The sequence below is a fragment of the Martes martes genome, assembly GCF_963455335.1.
Source record: "Martes martes genome assembly, chromosome: 2".
Taxonomy (NCBI): Eukaryota; Metazoa; Chordata; class Mammalia; order Carnivora; family Mustelidae; genus Martes; species Martes martes.
Window position 1 is genome coordinate 56,398,099 of NC_137889.1, and position 25,477 is coordinate 56,423,575.

A 25,477-nucleotide genomic window follows, 5' to 3' on the forward strand; every position below is an offset into this window, starting at 1 on the left:
ACTACCTCTCAACGAGTAGTGCTGGATTCAGTGTCTCTGAATCACTTGTACTCACTGTAGTGTGAACTGCTAAAAGGTACCTACATGTGGCTTTGACTGTGTTCCACGTTATTTGATCTGTTGTCATCTTTGCACTGTTTGCTTCTAATTAAAAGTACTAGTTCATTTCTCATTTCTAGTTAAAAATGCTAGTTCCTTTCTAGTTTAAAATACTCCATTTTATATCCTCTTGAATTCAAAAGAGGTGTTTTACATTTCTAAGTAAAGAGCTATCTTTGACTAGCCTTTTGTTGTTAATTTCCAGTTCCGTGGCTTGTGTTGGTTTTACTTTTGGAATATGTTGAGATTTTCTTCACAGTGTTCAAGTCTGATGACAGGGCCTTCAGAGAACCTGGGACATGTGACAGTAGAAAGAAAAGAAGTAGCACTGAGATCAAGATACAAATTCCCCCAAAAGGCTCACATATGTGGCATGTTGGGGGAACACAGCCTTCACTCCTGAGAGCTGCAGGAGAAGCTGTGTTGTCAGATGACAGGTGTTAGTTTTAGCACAGGAAAGTGAAGGAAATGTTCACAAGAGACTTATGGGTGTTGGATTCTCCTGTGATCCTTCATGTTTCAGACCATGTGTGGCCCTGTCCTTCATATGAGCTCATGAAAATAGGTTGTAACACTCTTGGGTCCTACTTTTCTTTTCCTCAAAACTAGATAGAGGTTTGCTCCATTGATTTGTCACATGGAATGTTGTTCTGGAAAAGTCCGAGGCCAGCTTGATTTCTTTTCCTTGATTTCTTGAGGGGCTTGCTTTTTCTGCATGCATTTTTGAAGAAATCTTTATAGCCTGTCTTTTCCTTTCTCCTGAATTGACAGTAATGTCTGTTGGGGGGGGGGCGGGGACAAAATGGCAAATACATTAGGTTATTGACCTGTAAACCCCATTTACTAAATCTTAAAGTGATGAGAACTCTGGTGTTTCTGTATATTTATTCCTTTACTTGTGTAAGGCCCGTGGGTGTCTGCAGAGATGCAAAGAATTATTCTAGATATGGGCTCTGTTGTTGCATTCTTCTGAAGTGAAGTGAAGTTAGCCCTTTCAGGCTTCCTTTTGGGTAGGCTCTAATTGTGACCCGATGGTCCAGACTAGCCCGGAACCAATAACTGTACCTCAAACAGTTCAAACAGCATGATTCCATTCTAGGATTAATCCCTTCTGTCTAATTAGTGCTTCCCAGTGTTTAGAATCTGATTTATCTTGAATAGTAAGACCTTTAGTTAATCATACACCTCCTGAAGTTGTATTCAGTAGGGATTAGAACCCTAAGAATTATGACCCTAGAGTTTTTTCTGGGACTGAGAGGCAGCAGGGTTTAGTGAATGGGTCATGGGCTTCAGAGTCAGCCCCACCCCACGTTAAGTCACGGAGTTGCCTCTAATTACTTTGGTTCAGCACAGTTGCTTGGCAAAATAGGGATTGAAGCAGCCATCTTACTTGGTTGTTGTAAGGAGTGCAGATAATATTTGTAAATTATGTTGCACAGTGTCTATCATAGGTTTGGTTAAGCTGTAGTAATTTTCATTTGTAAATTTGGTAGCTGTTACATTTTACATTTTAAGAACACTGAAATTTGGACATGTTAAATCTGGTTAATGCCACTTCTACATGGCTAGTTATATGTTGGTTAGTGTTTGACATAAGCAAATTACTGTAGTCACACTCTAGTTTATTACCCTATGCTAATTGGGACTGAGTTTTGAAATAGCATAAGAGTTGATTAGCTCCCTGTTTTAAGTCTTGAGCACTGGGGATTCATAAGTTTATGGCTTCAGGAAAGTAGCCTCTTTTATCTTCTGCAATCTTTCGTTAAGTCCTCTCACTTTATAGCAACACTTGCAAGCCAGTCTTGAGTACAGTGTTAAATCACTGACTGGGGCTGAGGATAATCTAAGTACGACCCCTGACAAGCTAAGTCATCATAGAAGCCAGCAGTGGACACTTTGCTGGTGGGGCTTAACTTGGATTCTCCTCTCTCTGTGCCTACAAGACTAGCTATTCAAAATAGCTTTACCTGCTTCCCTGAGAATAATGGTGCCTCTATTCGCCTGTGGTCCCCTCAGTCTGAGTATATCCCCTACCTGGGGCTAATATAAAGATACTTAATTTTTTTATGCACAGCACTTTACAGTGTGTTTTCATCGTCATTATCTCAGTTGATCCTCGCAACCCATTGAAGTGTCTTCACTTTACACATGAAAAAAAAAAAGTAAAGTCTCTATAGAGTTAGAAAGACTTACTCCAGACTGCATTTAGTGAAACAACCCAACTCACATGTATGGTGGTGTGGACACTGGATTTTGTGTTATTCTACACTGTCTGAATGCTGATCTGTTCAAAATATAAAAAATTCTGTGTGGGTTTTTTAATTTATTTATTTGAGGTGAAATATGTACATAACATAATCATTTCAAAGCAAACAGTTCAGTGAGACGTGGTACAGTCACCGTATTGAGCAACAACCATCTCTTCAGTCGAGTTCCAAAACATTTTTGTCACCCTGAAAGGAAACCTGGTACCCATTAAGCAACTGTTCCCTATTTATCTCCTTTCTGCCAGCACCTGGCATCCACCAATTTGCATTCTGACTCTATGGATTTACCTATTTTGAATATTTCATGTAAATGTGATCTTTACTGTTGAATTTCTTTCACTTATGTTTTCTAGATTCATCCACATTGTAGCATGATTCAGTATTTCATTCCTTTTTATATGTGAATAATTTTCCATTGTATGGATATACCACGTTTTGTTTAACCATTTATCTGTTGATGGATATTGGCAATTTCCACCTTTTGCTATTGTGAATAATGCTACTACGAACGTGCATGTACATGTTTCTGTTCTGTTACACAGCACTCTGTCCTAGGTTCTTACCTAAGGCACCCATATGTCCATAAAAAGACTTGTATAAGAATGTTTATAACCGCTTTATTCATAATAGCCCAAAGTTAAAAGAATTCTGTATCTTGATTGTGGTCTTGATTACATGGGTATATGTAATTGAATTGAAACCTAAGATCTATTTCATTTCACCATATGTAAATTTTACCTTATTTTAAAAGGTGAGCACAATAGAGTAAACCATGAACCATAATTTAAAAAAAATTCTAGCTGTTGTATTATTGTTGTACATCCATGCTACTATAACAAAATACCACAGACTGGGTAGCTTATAAACAACTGAAATTTATTTCTCATAGTTCTGAAGGCTAGAAGTCTGAGATCAAGGTGCTGGCATGGTTATATTTTGGTGAGGGCCCTCTTCCTGATTTAAAGCAGGCACCTGGGATTCCTGGCTGGCTGTCAGTGGAGCATGCAACTATTGGGGTTTTGTGGGTTCAAGCCCTGCATTGGTGTACAGATTACTTAAAAAAACCTGGGGTGCCTGGGTGGCTCTGTTGGCTAAGTGTCTGACTCTTGATTTTGGCTCAGCTTATGATCTCAGGATTGTAAGGTTGAGCCCCATATCCGGCTCTGCACTGGGCATGGAGCCTGTTTAAGATTCTTTCTCTCCCTCTCTCGCTCACCCCCTCCCTCTCTAAAGAAAATTTAAAAAATAAAATCTTTTAAAAATATATAGTAGGCACTTTTGCTGTGTGCTCACATGGCAGAAAGGGTGAGGGAGCTCTGTGGGGTCTCTTTTATAAGAGTGCTAAATGCATTCATGAAGATTCCATCCTCATGACCTAATCACCCTCCAAAGGCCTGACATAATACTATTACCTTTAGGGGTTAGGATTTCAACATAATGAATTCTGGGGGGACATAAACATTCAGAAACAGCATGGGGGCACCTGGCTGGCTCAGTTGGTAGAGCTTGTGACTCTTGATCTCAGGGTTGAGTTCAAGGCCCACGAAGAGTGTGGAGCCTACTAAAAAAAGGAAACAGCATGTATTAAATATTTTATTTAATTTTTTAAAAGATTTATTTTAGAGAGAGAGTGCTAGTGGGTAGGGGAGGAGGGAGGTGCATAGGGATAGGGACACAAGCAGACCTGCTGCTAAGCAGGGAGCCCAACGAGGGGCTCAATCCCAGAACCCCGAGATCATGACCTGAGCCCAAATCAAAAGTCAGATGCTTGACCCGACTGAGCCACCCAGGCACCCCAGCATGTAGTAAATAAACAAGGAGAATAAGAGTGGAAGCAGATTGTTGCAGTAACTAACCTAAATATGAAATGACGGCTTGGCTCAAGATGATAACAGTAGAGATGGTAATAAGTGGTCAGATTCTGGATATATTTTGAAGGGAGAGCTAATTTGGTCTGCCGATGTGATATGGTGGTAGACGTGAGGGAAAGAAAGTTTTCAGGGATGACACTAAGGTTTTTGATGAGATGGAGTTCCCGTATACTGTGCTGAGAAAGACTACAAGGAACAGGTCTGTAGGGAGGATCAGGAATTTGGTTTGGGGTACTCAGAGATGCCTGTTTGATGTCTGAGAGAATCTGTTGAGGGACCTACTTGTGATATAGGAGGCTGGGGACCAGAGGTCTGATCCAGACTAAAAATATAAAATTTGGAGTTGTCAGCACAGGAAGTAATTAAAGTCCTGAGACTAAAAACTTCCCCAAGGGAGTGAATGTAGACAGTGAGGCCTGGGACACTTTAACTTTTAGAGGTTAGGTAGTTGAGAAGAATCTAACAAAGGGGAGTGAGAAGGCCTGGCCAGTGGGTAGAATAAAAACCGGAAGGATATGGTGTTTTGGAAGTGAAACGTGAAAAATGTTTCATAGAAGAGAGATTAATGGTCTAAGTCAAATATTATGGAGACCAACTATTGACCATTAAATTTAGCTTTGTAAAGATTCTTGATGACCTTGATGTTTTTGAAGTTTTTGCTGCATGTTGAGGGTGAGCACTTGGTGTGCAGGCTCAGGAGAAAGTGGGAGGGGGTCAGGTGGAGGCGGTGAGTATAGTGGGAAAAAATCACAGCCTGTTTGCTTACAGAAATTATCCACAAGAGAGGAAAAATTTGATGAAGCAGGAGAGAGACGGAGGAGTGCTAGAGCTGCAGCCTTGAGTTGGTAAAAGAAGGAGAGATCAGAGAAAGAGTGAAGCGACTGGCATTCAATCCAGACATACAGGAGGGAAAGGAGAGTATAAGGATACACTGTAAGTCAGTGAGTAGATGATGAGGTGGGATCTGAAGGAAGTTCTGTTTGCTGAGTGAAATAGGAAGCAGCTGAGAGGGAGGATGGGGAAGAAGAGGGTACAGGATTTCAGAGAGAGATAATGGATTAAAGAACCATAGTTTGATTAGAGGGCCACTCTAAAGGTCCTGTTTGAGATGAGTGATGAAGGTGTTCTCCTACCATGTTAAATTGTCCTGGGGTTGTCGTGAAATGGACAGAAAGTTGTATAGAGGAGTGTTGGGTTTTTGCTAGCCAAGGACCATGAGATGAGAGAGGAGAGTGATTATTAACAGCGGACTATGAGACCTAAGCTAGGGTGTAAGGATGAAAGTGGATAGGACGAATGAAAAGGTATTAGGATCCCTGATTTGAAGGACCCCTTGAGGTTGAGGAATTGTTGGAGCCAGCATTTACATACTGACTTCATTCTGGCTTATTTCTTATTAGTTTAATTGGCCTCATATTAATTGATACAGCCTTGAGGGCTTGAATGATTGCCTGACTCTAAGTTTTCTTTTCTTCTCCATTGATGAATGAAACACCTGCCATTTTGTGTGTGAAAACTGAAATAGAAAATGCAGTCTAGTTTTAGTATGAACTGTGCAATGGAAATAGCTGTGTCCTCCCTAGCTAGCAGTATTGAAGTTTCAAGATGAAATGAAATATCTTCACCAAATTTAAACTGGTTAACATAAAATCAGTGGTAGAACTACAGTACAACAGCTTTGCCGTGTGGAGAATCATGATCTTACAATGATGTAACATCCTAATGCCCAGAAACTAAAAATATGTTGCTTCACATTCCAAAAGAGACTTTGTAGATGTGATTCAGTTAAGGATTTGAAAATATAATGATTATAATGGATTATCTAGGTGGGGCCTGATGTAATCACATGAGGGCCTTGTAAGTGAAAGAGGGAGTCTGAGGAATTAGAGAGAGATCTGAAGATACTACACTGCCAGTGATGTTTGGTTTGAAGGGGGAGGAAGGGGCCTTGAGCCCACGAGTGCATGTGATTTCTAGAAGCTGGAAGAGGCAAGGGATTCTCCTCCTTAGAGAATTAGAGTTTCCAGAAGGAAGAGTTGGCTTTGAACTCAACCATTATGACTCCCAGATCTTAAGATAGGCTAACCTCCAGGTTATCTGCACTTGATCATAGGTTGGTGGAGTTGTATTGCATCTAATTAAGAAGTAGGACTGTCAGGAAAGAAGTTTCTTCGTCAAGTACCCAAAGCAGATTTTAACATTCAAGTAACAGCCACGGTACCCTGTTTAGTACTTTGTTATACTTAGAGTAATAAAGCTGTTCTAGAGAATGATATATGAGACTATTACCCTGATATTGTTGAATAGATATTAGAAAACTAACATCTTTGCTTTTGCTTTGATTTGTATGCTCACTAAACAAATATTTGATTATAATTTGGCTTCCTGTGTGACATGTCTACATGGAAAGAATTCATTGAGCAAATGATTCAATTATCTGGTTTCTTTTGATTATGTATTGATTTCCATCATGGTTTGTCTGTGGATGGGGTGGGTAAGTGGGAATACATTGGCCACAGGACTCTAATTTCTCTTCATTCCTTAGCTGTTCTCATTTTCACTTAACATTTTTGAATTGACATTCTGATTTTAGTTAGTCCATTCAAAGTCTTTCCATCCCTGGGAAATGGCTCTTTTCAATCCACTTAATAGATTTTTTTTGCTGACGTTGTGAGGATTCGTTTTTTGATTCTTGGAAATTCAACAAGTAATACAGTCTCAGAAGACTTCTTGTGAGAATAAGATGTCTTCCCCAAGTGACATAGCCCTGCTTCTGCAAAGCCGAGAAATAAACATCAGTCAGTTTTTCTCAAGTTTGAATTTCTATAATTGAAAACTAGGAAAGTGGCAAACATTAGTTTTTAGCATTAAAAAAAAAAAATTTCAACACGTGCTTACGTTAGAAAGATAGACCAAAAATAAGGTGAAGTATAGCATAATTAAGTGTAGAGTTTTGTATTATATTATTTTTTACAAATACCAAAGTGTAGGTTATAGAAGACAAAGAGGTTTATAGTTTGTCAAGTTTATTGGAAGTCAGGAGGAGAGTCCCGGAGAAGCAGCAGTGTCAGATGGCACTGATAAAACATGGAAGTTAATTACTAGAACTAAACATCTTAAGAGGGTCCTGGGCATTTTTTGAGGGACATTGGTAACTGAAGAGTGATCAAGATGGTAAAAACATGTAGACAGAAAGTGATATAGTGCAGTACACTGAAATAGGACTGTTTAACCCAAAGAAGAATTTATGATTGAGGAGGGGAGCACAGTAGTTGTTTTTACATGTATAGAATGTGTAGTGCTGTTAAAGCGAAGGGATTTCTGCAGTTAGATCTAGAGGTTAGAACTAGTGACAGTAGGTAGAAATTGCTGAAAGACAAGATTTTGAGGCCATGTACCCATAGCAGATGTTGGATCACCTGTACATCTCTCTGCCCTTTCCTCCTCCCTTCCTTCTAAGGGAATTTTGATTTTATTTAAGTAATCTGCCCTTTCTGCCTATGTTTATTTATCAAGAGCGGCAAACCCCAGCTCCAGGGGGACAAATGATATCATTCTCAATCATGATGGACTCATTTCCTTGCCAGTGATTGGACAGGCATAATTTTGACCAATTATGATAAGATGTGTGCTAGGGGTCTTCAGACACAGAAATTCCTCTTTGATAAGATTCAGAAGGGGAAGAAGTAATCTTTTTACATTGGACATTACTATATCTACATGTGAAGCCTGGAATGATGGGGGCCATCTTGAAACCGTAAGGAGAGCTAAACCAGTGTGCTAATGGCAGAGTGAAAATGAATAAAGGAGCCTAGGCCTTTGATGTTGAAGCACCAGAATAAACAAACCGCTGGAGATTTGTGACCTTGGAACTTATTATTAACAATGGAAAAAAAAATTGGCCTTTACTTGACGTGACTAATGTAACATTTTAAATTTTTCCTTAATTGTATAGGACCAAAATGATTTCCAGCAGAGCTGCTCTGAAATGGAAAAGATTTTCCAAAGAAGCAGCCTTTTTGCCCTCTGAAAATGTTTAACCAAACGCTGAATAAACACTTAATAGACTTGGGTTTCCAGCATTGATGAAAAGTCTGGACTAGATGACCTTAGATTCTTTCTCACTGAAAGATTCCGGCTTTGCCATTCTAAAACAAAATAATGGAGCAATCCACAGTTGGAACAGAAGACGTTGGGATCCACTTAGCTTCTCCGTTTTGTGCCTTCTTTGCTCTCCTAGGATCACTGCTTTGAGGAATGAATGTGGAGCATTGTTTCTCATCACCTTACAGAGCCTGTTTTCCTTTTTCCAAATATGTTGTCTACTGCTTTCTAGTTTCTATAGGGAAGGAGGTAGGATTTAATTGTGCTTTAGTGTAAAAGACATTTTTGTTGTTTAGGTGCACTGATTTATGGAGAGAAGAAAGTATTCTAGAGTAGATGTCAGAAGTTGTGTTTTACTCTGGTTAAAGAATCTTGATCTTTTTAGTTTTTTTCCTTTTGAAAGATGGACCAAATGCTCTAGTCTTATTAATAGAGAGGATGTTGTAGAGACACATTGCTTTGTGTGTCTTTGACACATTGCTTTGGAAAGTAATAGTAGTGGAAGCATTTATTAGAAATATTTTGTACTATTTGAGTTTCTAAGTTGGAAACACATTATTTGAGGTCAAAATAAGTACTTCATTATTAAATTGATATCTCTCTATGCTTTGAATTTCAAGTTGATAATGAGAAGCTAAAATAATTTAAAAAACAAAAATGAAATAAAAATGTGTCTTTATACATTGTGGACATTATCAGAAACATCAGGTTTAATCATTCACAATGTTTGATTGACTTGTCTTAGATCAGAAATAAAGGCAAAAAAAGTTTAAATTCAGATTTTAATTCCTAACATGACCCAAAGGTAGTAAAGAAAGAGAGAGGGACTGTCAACATGATATTGTGAAGCTTCTTTTTTTTTTCTTTTTAGTTTTTCTTTTCTCATAAAACATGTTTGGCTTTATAAGGATATCAAGAAAATAAATTAACATACCTAGTTTTAAAAAAATGACAGTTTGCTCCTACACATTATCACAACATTTCAGAAATTAGAAGATGAACTCCAGAGTAAACAAATTTGTCCTCTGGAATGGTAACCGAACTGGTAGTTTTGTGAGGTTCTTTTTTTCCTCCTTGTTTTAGACTCTGTTTCCCTCCTCCCCTCAATTCTCCCAAGATCCATTCTGGTATTAATTAATTAAATTAATTAATTCTGGTATTAATTCTGGTATTAAAGTTCTTTTCTGTCCAACTCCAGATTCCTTCATTTTCTTGCCTAGCAGGATATATATTTTCTTAAACCCTGGCTAACCCTGAGTATTAGTCAATAGGAGAAAATTTGTCTTAGGTCTTCCCTGTTTCTCTTAATGTTGTATATTTCAGATATAACTTAATGGGTTTTTTGTCTTCGTGCTGTCAAGCAGCCATATTGATCTCCACATCTGTTTCCTGATTACCCCTTCACCAAAATTTATCGATTATATTTCCTGCCTACTAACCTCCTGTTTTGTGGTGATTAATCATTCACCTAGCTGTTGGTAGGTTACCACTTCTCCCACACTTTTTTATTTAAAAAACAAATCTGAAAATGTCTGAAGACCTATTTTGGCCTTGCTGCGCCCCGTAAATTGCACCATGGATGTGAGTGGCCTCTGTTAGGGCCTACTGTACTTAGAGGCGGGGAATTCGCTTTTGCCTTCCCCTCCTTTTGCTGCTTCCAGCAGTAGTGGTTGTCTTGCCTCAGGTCTTCAGCCCATATACTCAGGGTCAGTTTCATGGGCAGTGCAAAGGGTCCCACACTGGCTTTAATGTTTTCCCATTGTTACCTTGAAAGTCTTATTTATTTATTTATTTATTTTTACAAGGGCCTTGCATTTCCCTTACAATGTACACCCTGGAAATTATGTAGCCATCCTATGCCTTAAGCTTTTACTCATTACCTGCTTTCTCTCTTCCATTTGCTTCCAGCTTTCCCTATGGGCTTCCTGTGCTGCCTGATTGCTCACCAGTTTCAGCTCATCCCACTTTACCCACCCTGCCATCCCCTCTCATGTTTTTAACTCTTTTTCCCTTCCTAACTTCTCTTCATTTCAGCTAACCCTGAAGTGCTTTCTTGGACTCACAGGGTTTGGCTTTTATAATTACTTGATCAGTTTGTTGATCAGTTACAGTACTATCTTGAGCTTTGACAAAAACTTTTATTGAAATTCTGTTGAAGAGCCCCTGTAATAATTTTCTCCAACTTCTGCCTGTGACCTCTGTACTTCAGAAAACATATGAATTATGCGCTTGTTTCTAGTCAGTTGTGTTCTGTGTTTAATTGAGGTGTAACTGCATTCATATTGAGTTGCCAGAGAGATGGTCTGGAGTCCATCAGAGGTTAAGGGTAGAAACTTAGCTTTATCAGTATCCTGGTCTGCTATTTTGCAGATGGAGTAAAATGAGTAAACTAAATGATCTATTCTCTAGAAAACAGATTAGCATTAAAGTTTTTTTTTTTCTTCCTTGAATGATTATACTATAGAAATACAGTTTTAGATATAAATGCCAGGAAATGAGAATCAATTCTGGTAGGGGCAATAGAAAATAAGTTAAAATATGATACAACGTTAGCAGTAAGTTATGCTAGGAAGAAAAGTCATGCAGGACAAGGAAGGGGCTCTAGGTTGATGGGATGGGATGGTAGGAAGGGCTGTTTGATTTTTAGACAGATTGGTTGGGGTAGCCTCCCTGGGAGTTAGCATGTGAGCAGATACCTTACTGAGATGAAGCAGGACGGCCGTGACAACTACGAAGGAAGAACAGCCCCAGAGCAGAGAATACAATTTCACATTTCTTCAGGAGATTCAGTTCCTTTGAAAATGTAAAGTATGGGGCACCTGGGTGGCTCAGTGGGTTAAGCCTCTGCCTTCGGCTCAGACCTGGGATCGAGCCCTGCATCGGGCTGTCTCTTCAGCGGGGAGCCTGCTTCCTCCTCTCTCTCTGCCTGCCTCTCTGCCTACTTGGGATTTCTGTCTGTCAAATAAATAAATAAAATCTTAAAAAAAAAAAGAAAATGTAAAGTATAGAGGATACATATCTTGTGATGTTCAGGGATCTCCTCAAACTCTTGCGCACTTAAATGTTTGATCAGCGTATGTATCAGCCAGTGAGTGTTTCTGTTCTTAGGTCCAGTTTGGGGTTGGTGATGGTATTGAAGAAACTTCATCAGGCTTTGCCTTTTAGCAGATAGCCTTCATGCAGTTTGTCTATGTTAGTTGATTGTCCAATATGAAGTAGAAAAGCAGATTAGAATATTTGTTAAAATAGAATTTCCTCATTTAAAAAAATCTTCATAATGACTAGGATTTTTTTCCAGTTTAGCTTTAAAACAAAAGCTTAAGTTCTGCAATCAGAAAGCTGTTGGCAACTGAAAACAAATTTTCAAGAAAAATACTGTAAATATTTTTATTTGTGTGTGGGACATGTACCTTTATCATTTAAATTTTAGAGTGTTCATGAACTTGTTTATTTTATTACTAAATAATGCGTATAATTGGGTGTTTATTTTTCCTGCCTTACTTTTTCTCTGGGAAGCTGACATCATCAACATTAAAACTTTTCAAGATTATACCAAGAGGCTGTTTGTTTATTCGAGGGAATTTGGGAGTAGATTACTTGCTGCCTTATGGGGTGTTTCCAGAAAATTTTCCAAAAAATGTTACTTTAATTTTGAGTTCCTTACTGATAATTCTGTTATGCCTTTTTTGTTATTTGGAAGTAGTCGTGTTTTTCTGACTTTGATAAGAATGATAACAAACCTGTTATTTAATAACTATATAGCTGGTATCTGTCGAGGCTCTGTGTTAGATATAGCTGTTTTAAGGTTAGTTTTTCTTTGGGAGCCACAAGTATCATTCCATTGTATTTGTATTTTCATTTGGGTCTTTTAATTCCTGTACTGTTAATATTTTTAGCATTTACTGAGCTACAGATCTAATATTGTATAATATAGTCTGCTTAAACCAGTCTGATTAGAAGAAACATTTATTCGGAAATATGGGAAAAATAGTGATAGATTTTTAAGGATCTTGAATGCTTGGCAACAGATTAGGACTCCCACTAGTCAATTGTATTTGAAAGGATTATGTAATATATTATATATGCAAGTGCTTTGTAAACTCAAAGTTTTTGTCACATGCCAGTTGGTTTATCATCCTTGTACACTGTTGGTGGGAATGTGGACTAGTACAGCTGTGGTATGGAAAACAGTGTGGAGGTTCCTCAAAAACTGAAACATAAAATTACCATATGATCCAGTAGTTCTGCTTCTGGGTATATACTCAGAAGAATTGAAAACAATTGAAAGCGTATTTATACATTCATGTTCGTAGCAGTGTTATTCACAATAGTCAAAAAGTGGAAGCAAGCCAAGAGTTCATTGACAGATAGATAAAATGTGGCCCATACATACAAATGAATATTCTTCAGCCCTAAAACGGAAGGATGCATTAAAAAACAAACACATGACCCTGGAGGACATTATGCTAAGTGAAGGAAACTAGGCACAAAAGGACACAGACTGTCTTATTCCACTGGTGTGAGGGTCCTAGAGTAGTCATGCTCACAGAGACAGAACGGAGAAGGTGGCTCCTGGGGCAGGTGGGGAGGGACTGTGGGCAGTTGAATGGCCGCAGAATTTCAGTTTTGCAAGATGCAGAGGATTCTGGAGATGGGTGGCAGCGGCACAATGGCGTGGATATACTTAATACCACCACATTGTACACATTAAAAATGGTTAAGATGGTTTAAAAGAAAAAACTTAATTGTAAATTGTACCTCCAGAAAAAAAGGGAAACTTAACCTCTTTAGTTGGGAAGTGAAGAGTGAGTAGAGATACCAATTAAACAGAAAAGGCAGGATGTTGATAGTTGGGCTGTTAAAACTGAGTTGAGGGTTCATTGCACTAGCTTATTTACTTTTGTATACCTTGGAAGTTTTCCATAGTATACACATTTTTAAATGATTATTTGTCATTCAGTTTGAAGAATAAAATTATTCCACCAAGAACTTCTAGTGGCTGCTGTAACCCTCCATCACTAATGAGCATTTGCAGTGGAAAGAGCGGGACATGGCTAGTGAGGAACAGACCAAATTGTGAAGCTTTCTGACAGGAAGGATAATGTTGTTTTTCACAGAAAGAATGCTGAAAGGGGTGGAACCTTGAGAGGGTAAGAGGTCATGTAGGCAGTTCAAGTCTGTGAGTCCCTCTCATTGCCTGCCTTTTATAGCACAGTTACTGACTGAGACCAGGAAAACACAAACAGTTTTTACTGTGCATTCGTATTCTTAATTGCTATGTCCTTTCTTCTTATGAGTCCAGATAGGCCGTACTTGTTGCCTGTATGGTTGGGAACTACCCAAACATGACACAGTTATTCAACACCTGTCAAGTTAATATTAAAAATATCATGGTCTCTACTTCATGGAGCATGAATTTATTGTAGACATTTTTACATTAAGATAGCATGATTTATTTTCAACACTGGAACGATTTTCTATTTGTTTCAGTTCCAAACATGGACACTTTTTCCTGTCATGTTTAGTATGTGCCACCCAGGTATTAGAGGTTTCAGTTGTTAGTCTGATCATCTCTTCTAGACAACAGAGTCCTATTAGCAGGACTGAGGCATCAAAGGCCTTTAAACATCCTAATCTACTGTAACAAAAACTAGACATCAGAAAGCAGAAACATTCTGAAGTGTATACACATTAAATTTCAAAATGTACAAAATCTAATCTTTAAGCCATTTTAAAACAAAGGATGAAGCAGATGAGAATTTTTTCAATCAATAACATTTAAAGTTCCTAGCGTTCTTACCCCTAGAGTTTTAAAGACACATAAAGTAGTGTATTTAATACAAGAATAATGAAAGTATGTTTTTATTTGCCTTGTATAGAAAATATCTAATTCAGCTTAATTGTATGATGGCCTGATTTGGGGGCACAATTCAGATCATTCTGTAGACATAAAAAAGATCTGCAGAGACCTGAAATATCAATAGCTGACATTGGGGGAAGTATATATATATATATTTTTTTTTAATAAATCTTACATTTGTTTCTAAGTCTGTACCAGTGTTTTTGATGAAATATGGGCAGAACTATTAAATGTTGAACCCAGCAAATTTGACATCTGAACTACCTGCTAGAATAAGGTGAAAATAGTTGGTACTTATCTTCATTTAATAGAACATAAGTATGGTAAATTACTGCTAAAGTCTATAAGTATGGTGGCCATTGACTTTTAGCATTTGCTAAAATTATCAAAAATGGAAGAATAGCATATTTAACAGTTTCAAAATGAATAGTCTATGTAAAGCATACATATAATAACATGCAAGATTTGATGGCTAGTGTAATATGAGATGTCATTGACTTATATTCTTTGTAACAGAGTAGTCATACTTTTCAGTGGAATGTACATATTACCTGGATGTCAGCTGTGTAGTTTTTATAATTCTAGTATGGAAGAACTAGTCCACTACCATGTACCCTGTGCTGAGCGCAGAGAACGGTGGTGTCATCTAAGCATTGTATCTGTGGACTAATCAAATTGTAATTGGGCATTTGTTTAAAGAAATTTCTGGAGTTCATAAGTATTTCATCACTACAGGAGAAAATAAGGCAAGTCTGTAAGTTAAATTGAAGCCATTTCAAATATACTTCTAATAGAGAATATTAAATATGATTACATTCTTACACTGTTGTGATTCACTTTTCATCTATCTGTTTTCTTCCAAGACTGATTTGTCTTTGTGCAGGTTTTGAACACCTACTGTGTATAAAACGTTAAGCCGAATACTGAGAGAAGTAGAAGTTAGAAGAATCAGTGACAGCTTATGTTTTCAAGCTTAGGCTAGAAGCCATTTCAGAAGCTGAATACAGGCCTTTCTTGTTTTACCACGCTTTTACTTTATTGTACCTCTCAGTACTGCTCTTTTTTTTCTTTTTTTTCCTTCCTTCCTTCCTTTTTCTTTTTCTTTTTCTTTCTTTTCTTCCTTTCATTCTTTCTTTCTTCCTTTCTTACTAATGGAAGGTTTGTGGCAGCCCGGCATCAAGCAAGCCTTTGGGCGCCTTTTTTCCAACAGCATTTGCTCACTTCGTGTGTCTGTGTCACATTTTTGGTAATTCTTATTTCACACTTTTTCATTGTTATTATATTTATTATGATGATTGGTGATCAGTGGATATGCCTCCCTGAAAGCTCAAATGATGGTTAGAATTTTTTTTAGCAATAAAGTGTTTCTAAATTAAGGTACAGTGTACATTGCCTTTTTAGACATAATGCTAACACACACTTAATAGACTACAGTAGAGAGTAAACATAACTTTTATACACCTGGAAACAAACAAACAAAAAAAGTCATTTGACTTGCTTTATTGCACTAGTTTGAAACCAAACCCACAGTATGTCTGGGGTATAACTATAGTTACTTGCTGAGAATGGAGAAGATTCTGTATGTTAAAAGTGTATGGCTGGCTGTTTAGAGAATAGTAGGAGTAGAAATCATGCTGCAAAGAGTGTTAAATGTGGTCCCCACTGCACTTTGGTTAAAGCCCCAAATCCTCAGTGTGCTGTTTGAGACTGGTTGATCTGGCTCATACCTTTTTGCTCGTCTTCCATGATCTCTGCCCACATTCCCTTCTCCAGATCACCATATTCACCATATTCTTTCCTGTCCGAGGACTTCGACATAACTAGTTCCCTCTATTTGTAATGCTACTTCTCTTATTCTTTGCCTGGCCAATTCCTGTGCAACCTTTAGATATCAGCTTAAAGGCTACCTCCTCCAGGAGACCCCACCAGGGCTGCCTTATAAGACCACGCACAAGTTGCGTATCCCAGAACACCCAGCCCAGGAAGAGAAGAGCACCTGTTGATGTTGTGCAGAGTGGCATCCCAATCTAAATTAAGTCCCCTGTTGATGCTCTGTCATAGCCTCAAGTGTTATTCCTTCATGGCAACATCCTGAACCTCTAGATACCTGATTATCTGTGTAATCGAACTATAAGGGAGGCGCCATAACAGTTTGTATCCCTAGACCCTGGCACTTAGTCACTTTTCAGGAAATATTTTTAAATGAATGAACCAACTCTAGATCACTCTTCAAATTTGGCAATTTAGCACTAAAGAAAAAGAAGGGGGATATTAACTGAAATGAGTCATGTATTCAAGGAAATGGATTGTGGATTGGTCTAGGATCCGGAAATCTGAATGTCTATAGGCAAAAGGAAAGAAGCTATTTCAGGTACTCACAAAACAAACTGAGGGTTAGGGGGGTGGGGGGCTTGTGGGGGGGGGTTATGGACATTGGGGAGGGTATGTGTTATGGTGAGTGCTGGGGAAGTATGTAAACCTGGCAATTCACAGACCTGGACCCCTGGGGCTAATAATACATTATGTATTAATTAAAAAAATTAAAAGAAGCTATTTCAGGTGAAACTGAAGATATAAATGGATTAAGGCTCCACAAGAGTTACATGATTACCAAAAAAAAAAAAAAAAGTCAACATTAAAAAGAATATCCCTGTTTACCCTTAGATAGGAGAGTGAAACTGTTTAAAAATAATCTATTAGGGCTCAAGTAAAATTAGATATATGAATTAATCTACTCATAAGTGCCACAACACTTTCAATTATAGTGACTTCATAGCTAAAGAAAAATGCTGATGGAAACTGTTTGGGGCACCTGGGTGGCTCAGTAGGTTAAGTGTCCTCTTGATTTTGGCTCAGATCATGATCTCAAGGATCATGAAATGAAACCCTGCATCAGGCTCCATGCTGAGCATGGAGCCTGCTTAATTCTCTCTCTCTCTCTCTCTCTCTCTCTCCCCCTGGGTGGGAAAAAAAGAAGAGGAAGAAAGAAAATGCTTAAAATCTCCCAGTAACTTCGTGGTTCACAATCAAACAATGCGTTGTCAGAGTTAGATCTGTATGTCCCTTTTGGAGATAGAGGGTTCCTGCAAGTTCCAAAATCTGGTCATGCCTGGGTAATTATGACTTATCCTGCTGAAAAACTAACCATCTCTGGTTAGTGCGGATTTTGGGTGAATGGGAGAGTAATTGCAGAGTTAAGACCATTTTTTAAATGGACAAATACTGTATTTTTAGCACATTTTGCTTTGTTCTCCACCTGAGATACTGGTTTTCTTTAGTGACATTTTACTGGAATCTTGACCAGTTTCATGTATTCTGTCTGTAAAGTAGATGTCACATAAAACAGCAAGGTTGTCATTGTGAAGGAATTGGGTTTGGAGTCTGAGATCACTGCAGAAGTAAGTAACAACACAGTGTTATGAGATTGGCACTCTCTGTAGAACAGAAGATAGGATAAATAATAGATGACTAACTCGCGGCACACGGCGGGGGCTATTGGATAGCCCATTAAGTCCATGAAGGTAAATTCAGAACCCTGTAACCTGCCCCTCATGTATAGGAGTAGGAGTGAAAGTGTCCTGTGTAGGCCACAGTGTGGTGTGTAGATTAAAGAATGTTTAGAAGAAGCAAGTGGTGGCCAAGTTTGAGAAGCACAGTTCCCCAAGTGCATTGACAGTTAATTTCAGGGGTGAAAGCTGAGTGAATGCCTCTGTGGTCTTGACCACAAACGAGTCCTCACACTCACCAGGTGGCTGGTGAGATCTGACTCTAGAATGTAAATCTCTTTCCATTTTGAGAAATCAATGCATAGAGTTTAAAATGCTAAAATAGCAAAGCATCCTTGAAAAACATTTTAATTGTAGAATAATTACTTGTGTTACAAAAATTGCATACTATAGAAGTTATAAAGTGGTAAGTAAAAAGTCCTTCCTCCCCGGTTCTCATGTTTTAACAGTTTCTTGGGTAGCTTTTCACAGATTTCATTTCTTCCTTCCTTTTTTCTTTCTTTTTTTAAAGATTTATTTGAGGGAGGGAGAGAGAGAAAGAGAGTGTGCATGTGTATGCTGGTTGAGGGGGCAGAGAGGGAGGGAGAGAGAGAATCCTTAAGCAGACTCCCTGGTGAATGTGGAGCCCGACACGGGGCTCCATCCCAGGACCCTGAGATCGTGACCTGAGCTGAAATCAAGAGTGGGCCGGTTGGCTGTTTAACCGACTGAGCTACCAAGGCGCCCCTCATTTCTTCCTTTCTTTCTCACCTGTCTTGGCATTCCTTTTTAAAAAAATACTATTTTTGAAAAAAATACTATTTTGGAAAGAATGACATATGTCTATTCAAACATGTCATTTATGCATTTAATAGTATATCTAGGACACCTTTCTATAGCTACATGAGATATAATACCTTCTTTAGCCAGCTTCCTTTTGGACTTTAGGACACTGGACAGACATTGCTATTGTTTTCCAGATTTTTTTCTTTCATTTTTTGTAAATGAATAGTCTGTCTGTACAGATACTTTTATTCACCTGTGAAAAGCAATCTGAAGGATCTAGCCCTAGAAGTCAAATTTCTGGGTCAAAGCATGCGGGTTTTTAAATTTAGTAGATATTATCATTCTTCAAAACTTTAATACCAGTTTATACCTCTCCCAGTGGTATATTTGAGTGCCCTATTTCCCACACTCTTGAATTTAATCATTACCCATTGTTAGCATCTCATTTTGTACATTTTGAATGAGTTTAAAGATACTTTTATACATTTTCAAGTTATTTTTATTTCCCAGCGAATTGTGTGTAATCATCACCCGTTTTCCAGTGGCTATCTTTTTCTTAGCAGTTTATAAAAACTCTGTGCATATTAAATTTTTACTGCAGATATTTTCCCCAGCTTATGTTTATCTTTTGCTTACACTTGTTTTTTTGTTTGATTTGGTTTTTGCTTTTCTGAAAAACAATTGTAGTTTTGTTTCGTTTGGTTGTTTGTTTTTTGGCTACTAGGTTTTATGTCATGATTGAAGGCCTCCCTATACTTCAAAATTAATTTTAAAATTTCATTCATATTTTCTTTAAGTAATTTTGTAGTTTCATATTTTAACTTTAAATGTGGTATATCTGGAATTTATTTTGGCTTAACGAATGAACGTAGAGAGAGCGCCAGCCTTAAGTTTTCCAAATGGCTAGCTGTGGTCTAAACACCACTTTTTGAGTGCACTCTTCTTCCCATAGATTCCTCAAATTTGAGATTTGAGGTTTTCTGACTGATGAATATTTTGTGTTTACAGTACCATTTAGGTAAAACAGTATGGAATTGTGTTGGGAAAACTGTGCATGTAATATTTATTATAGAATTCCCATGTAAATTAATGCTGCTTCTACAGCTAAACACTACAAGGAAGAAACAGCTTATGATCAGAAGAAAAAAAGCATTCATATGGTTTTTGCTTAGATTAGGAGATGAGATATGTATGTGTCAGAAGGGAGATCTTAGAATGTGTAAAGTACTAGAATCAAAAAGTAAACTTCTAAGAAGAGACCATAATAATCAGGTTGCAGGTTCACTCCTGGTATATCATGTAACCCTTTTTGTTAAAAAACAAAAACAGTCTAAACTAAAGAAATTATTTGAATGAGAATGTATTTCACATTGGATATTCTTAAAATAATAGACATTTTTATAGAAATTCGGTTCTGTGATTTGTTGACAGTTATAACTAACATACTGGAATTCATTGATCTTACTAAAGGAGAGACCACTATGACATTCCTGATGAGACAAGTGGAGTTTTATGATTAGTATAAATTAAGACTGAGTATAAGGGTACTTTTCTTAGTAAGCTATAGAACATGTCTTCTGAGTATTAAATCTCATTACTTTATCATTAAAGTCCTTGATCAGAGTGGGAGTAGTGAAGGTTGTGAAAAGGAGAGTGGCATGGTATTTGTTGTTGCATTTCTCCCACCTGGGTCCATTGGTTCAGGGAAGTGATATGACTGAAACTTGTAAAACAAAACAGACTATGATTGAAGCAAAAAGGAATGGAGATAAAAGTTACTTAAGGGAAAGATCCAAGTTTTGGAGAGGCAGATGAAATCTCTTGTTACTTTTCGTTTTTGCCAAAGAATGGGGACAAACATGAGTTAAGAGGAGCTGTGGACTAAAGGATAGGTTCTTTGTGTTGCTGCGGGACACATTTGGGATTTATAGATAAGTCAATGTTCGAGGCACCGTGTAGAAAAAGTATATCTATCAATTAGTTATGTTTTCTCTGAAATTTATTGAAACTGAAAGAAGCAGGGATCTATGACACATATGGTAAAGGAAGGAGGAGTGACTGCTTATAAATAAGAACAGCGTCCAGTTTTCCTTGATTAAAATTTGAATATACCAGAATATAAAACTATTAGAATCATTTTATGAGTCTCAGTGGGAAATGAAATTCCAAAAGCTTACTGATTTAAAAGTATTTTCACTTGATGCAAACCATAACCTTAAACCTAGGTAAAACTCAAAACAGTTCTTTTCTTCTTTATTCTAAATATTTAAGTGTAAATTACAAGTTATTACTTTAAAGAATGGCTCTAAAACCTATAAACTTCAGAGTCAGACCATTTAATTCTGTTACATTTGTCTAGATATTAAACGTAATTGGACTTCACATGAAAAATTACAGAAGATAAGTGATCTCAGGAAATGTGTTTACTACTGTCAATTTAAGGTGAACATCGAGCTTAAATTGATTCATTTTGATGTTTATTGGTAATGTACTTGTTCCCACAAAATTAAAGCCTTTCATTGGTATACATAGAACCAGCAGAGAAAGGCAAAGCATTTAACGGTAATGTTGTTGGTATAGACTCTAGTGATAATTTAGTAATTTTATATAATGGAAGTATATGAATGGTGTAAAAAAAATCTCATAAGCTATTTGTCTTCATTACACTATAGTTAGGGCCGATTCTTGAGTGTAACTTTGGCAGCAGAACTTCTGAATTTTAAATTACGGCTTCAGTTGAATGAAGGACTCTTACATTAAGTGATTGTTGAAGGTGCTTGGCTGTTTTAACTTTGCGAAATAGTGTGAGACATATATATTTGGGATTGAAACTACCAGTGCTCTCCAAATGGAGGAGAATTAATTTTCAGGATTAATGAGGATTTTGGAAATATAAGCTTCACACTACAGAGACCAAATAATGGCTGGACGTCATTTGCAGCGTAAGATTTAGGCTTCTCAGTGGATTTTGTTTAAATCCTGCAGTCTCATTCTCTTGTCATATGATATATACTGCCCTCCTCCCTCTCCTGGAAATATAGCAATCCTTATTTTGTGTCTCCTTAACATGATAGCCCAGACTTGAGACAAATAGAAAACGAGTCTCCCACTTGTTGAGGTCCAGAACCCGGTTACTTTTCATGTACTACCAGCATGGCTGTTAGAATTCAGAGTTTCCAGAAACATATATTTCTAGGGCCAGCCCATTGTTCGGGGTTCAGGGTGACACTTCCTTTGCTTGCCTTTGTTTATTTGCATAAAGAGAGCTAAGTTGCTGTCTAGTGTCATTAGCTTCATTAATGATATTTTTATATTTAACGTCATAAAAAAAAGAACATTTCAGAACCGCAGGAGATGGATAAAATCCTAGTGTGGCTCTGTAGAACCACCTTGGTATTAAATTATCATTGTCACTATTACTCCCGGCAGCTGGTGGGCTAAGAAGAGCAGCCTTTCATTCTAATTAGGATTGTGATGCTCTGGATGGAAATGTGTACCTTTCATTTTTCTGTGATAAAAATGGCTTCTGATATTTTATATATTTTAGTGTCATGTTAGAGATTTCATTCCATGATCATTTGTTCATTCACATGTATTTTTATTTTTAGCTCTAAGCGAAAGACATGAGGCCTAAGACTGAGATGAGGTTGTTTTGAGGCCATCTGATTTCTGACTAGAAGGTGTGCGATCGCCTCGTCCTGAAACCACTTCAAACAGAATGGTAATGGCAAAACCTAAGAGAAAGAGAGGCCTTCATGTTTTTCCATGTCTGTTCTCTTATCCCATTCCTCCTTCTTTAAGAAAAAAAAAATCTTAAGTTGTGAACAAAACGTATTAAAAAACATGCTGATATATTCTAACTAAACTGGTTCAAATGTGAAGAGTTGTGTAAATCGACATACTAATTAAGCCTTTCAGAGTTGTTTAAACTTCTTAGTGAGATGTTTAACCAGTGACAAAATATTTATGTGGAAACACCTAAGCCATTAGGAATTTGCAGATTGAAATAATTGACTTCCTTTGAAAATGAATAGGGTTTGCTCTTAAAAGGGACTGAATACTTAAGCTTTTCAGACTAGAAAGTAAGGGTTCTGTGCTTTTGCTGTCATAAAAAATTTTGATGTCTTATGGATGCTTTTTTGTTTTTCTTTTTAAGATGTAAAGTTCTATGAAGAATGTTAGTAGTGTCCATTAACTCTGCTTTAAATATCGCAGGTAACTTAGTTCAAAATCTGTTTTACAATTGAGGAGAAGAGCACTGTTTGTCTTTATTACAGTAAAACTTTCTTTGGGAGCGTGCTGCTGTTTATTAAGTTTATTCCAGTGGACCATGTCCTGTTAAAATAATGATATAACAGGGCTTAGAAAGGCAGTTACTAGGCTTAATTTCCCCTGGGAATAGAAGTCCAATAGGTTCTTTGCTCAAGTTCAGGTTTTATACTAAGCCATCTTTTCAGAGTAAGTGGTTATTTGATCTTTCTTATACTACATGTAACAGTGTTCATAGCAAAAATAGTATCACAATTTACTTATATTTAGCCTAAATTACACATTTGTTTAATTGATGGCATGCCAAGAAAATAAAATTGTCATCCCACCCAGAGGATGAGACAGAGGGCAGATTCTACAGAATATTTTTTAAAAGTCACACTTATTTTCCGATTTTCTTCCAGGGGCTCAGTTGTTGCTCTAGTTCTGCATTCCCTTATTTCTCTACAAATAGTATTTTCTCCAATGTCAAGAGTGACTTAAATTTTTAAAATGTATTTTTGTTTGTATACATGGCTTTCTGTGATGATAGACTTATTCACATGCCATGTAAATCCAGGCACTAGGTTGACTGGAGTGTAATGATTTTATATCTGTGATCTCAGTTTATACTTAAGTAAATCAGTCTGGCTTTGTCCTAAAGAGAAATAGTACACAACAGATCATTTCTTTGTTTCCCATATCTGCTGATGTGTTGTTTTATTCTGATATGTGAACTTTGAACTCTTGCTTTTCTATGGAAAAATTAAATAGGCTAATCTATAAAGCATCATTTTTAAGCCTATGGTAGAAGAATTGTTCATATAGTTTACTTTTGTGTATTAATGATTTAATGAGAAATAGGTACTGATTTTTATTTTTTTGAAATTTTCCTTTCTTATGTTTACCCAAATAATTTTTTTTTTCAAATAAAGCCTATCTAAACTGACCCTTTTTGAGGTTAGAAGAACTTTGAAGGTCATCTTTTCTATTTCATGTGCTGAAAGTTAATGGGATAGAAGTATGAAGACTTTAACCACTATTAATTGGCTAAAAATGTGGTTTCTGAAGGCATGTGTTATATAAGAGTGAAGTCAGTAATTTTATTTATGCATCTGAATGTCTGTCACCATAATGATAGCTTTTAGAAAGAAAATCTAGAACTAATGCCACTTTAAAGCCTGAAATTGTAAATGTGAAGATATTTAGAGCCAGTAAATATTAAATAGGTGATATGTATGAGTATAGTTTAACATTTTTTAATAAGTAAACTGCCTTGTTTCTAAGCAAAACTTTAATGTTAGACTTAAGAGCTTATAACTGTAAGATGAGAAAGAAACATTAGCTTAAAAATGTTGTTTTGAAAATTATAAAAGTAAATATTGACCTTTTCTAAAAAAGTTTTTTCCTTTTGACATTGTTTAATTTTTTTTCCTTTTTGTTTTTTAGGTTTGCAATTTTTTTTGGTGATGGCATGTTCAGAATCTTGGATCCCTAAGTTGAATATGTTGGAAATATTTAGGAACTCTGGAAATTATTGTTTTGTGTATATAATGACTTACTAGGTGAATCAGTAGATTTAATAAAAAAAGAATATAAAAAAGAATAGGTATTATAATTTTGTGTTTCTAAGTTGACATGCATGTCTCAGATTCCCATCTTTCAGTATTAGTGTCATTCCCCGGAGACAGTTACATTTTGAATATTTGGGGTTTTTTATGGACCCCATGTTTTCCCAGGCAGTTTATGTAATCTTCCCATGCTGATTTGGTCAGCTCCTTTTCCTTTCTATCTACGTTGCCATGTAGCTTATTTAGATCAGAGGTAATTATTGATCAGGAAGAGATCAAGTGACAATCCTAGAGGTAGTAATTACAGAATTTCAGCCTGGAAATGACCTCGGAATGGTCTGTTATACCCAAATACACTTGTGACCAGATGCTGCTGATTTCCAAATTGGATATTATTATGTAGGACAGAAGTGCTAATGGAGAGGAGAAAGGCTTTTCCGTTTCACCTCCTCCCTATCTTGCTGTTGTTGGGTGCATGAATTAGTGGAAAGTAAGATGGCTAAGAGCTAGACAGTGTAAATGGAAAGGAGAAAAAACAGAACTTGAATCTCCAAGAAGGAATACTTCCCCTTAAAAATTTGAAAGTTAGCTCTGTTCCAAGTACTTGAACACACTATTTTAAAACCATAGGATCAATTTCATGTAGACCCAGAATGTGAACTAATGTATGCTTGCCCAGAGGATAGCTGGAGAACTCGTTATTTAACAGGAGAGTCAGATAGTCCTTGGGTGAGTCTGTGGTTGACTGCTTGGATGAAGAGATTGGAAAAATATCATGGGGCAGTTATTTTCATAGTCAAATACAACAGCCTCCCTATCCCTTTGACCAAAATTGGGGAAGGCTTGCTTTTTAAGAATGTGTTTAGAAACAGCTTGAAAAAGGATCATAGGGAAAGGCTGAAGAGAATTCACGAAGCTATAGAGACTGAGTGGTAGCAAGTTTTTTCATTGGTAGATTATCTAAAAATGTGGAAGTTTGTGTATGATCAGAGTTTTCATAATGTTTCTATTAGAAGGCTTCTAGAAGCTAAATAAGATACACTGTAGCACCCTCCACCCCTTTGCTTTGCTTTAAGAGGATTTGACTGATATATATATATATATATATATATATATATATATATATATAAAATAGATGGCACAATGAAAACATTAGATTTTTAAAAATCGAGTTACATTTTAATTT

The 25,477-nt window shown here is 36.9% G+C and overlaps 1 protein-coding gene across 2 annotated transcripts in view; it reads left to right on the forward strand.

Moving 5' to 3' along the window:
* The window catches only part of LOC308338980 (XK-related protein 6-like), a 90,406-nt gene extending 66,105 nt beyond the window's left edge, over positions 1–24,301 (forward strand). The window contains exons 2-4 of one of the 2 annotated variants that reach the window (XM_080797356.1): positions 22,081–22,193; positions 22,629–22,687; positions 24,170–24,301. In XM_080797356.1, coding sequence (XP_080653482.1) covers positions 22,081–22,099 — 19 coding nt within the window. In that variant the 3' untranslated portion in view covers positions 22,100–22,193; positions 22,629–22,687; positions 24,170–24,301. The remainder of the gene's footprint in view (positions 1–22,080; positions 22,194–22,628; positions 22,688–24,169) is intronic. The other variant, XM_080797357.1, reaches the window with a different exon arrangement.
* The last annotated feature ends 1,176 nt before the right edge of the window (positions 24,302–25,477 follow it).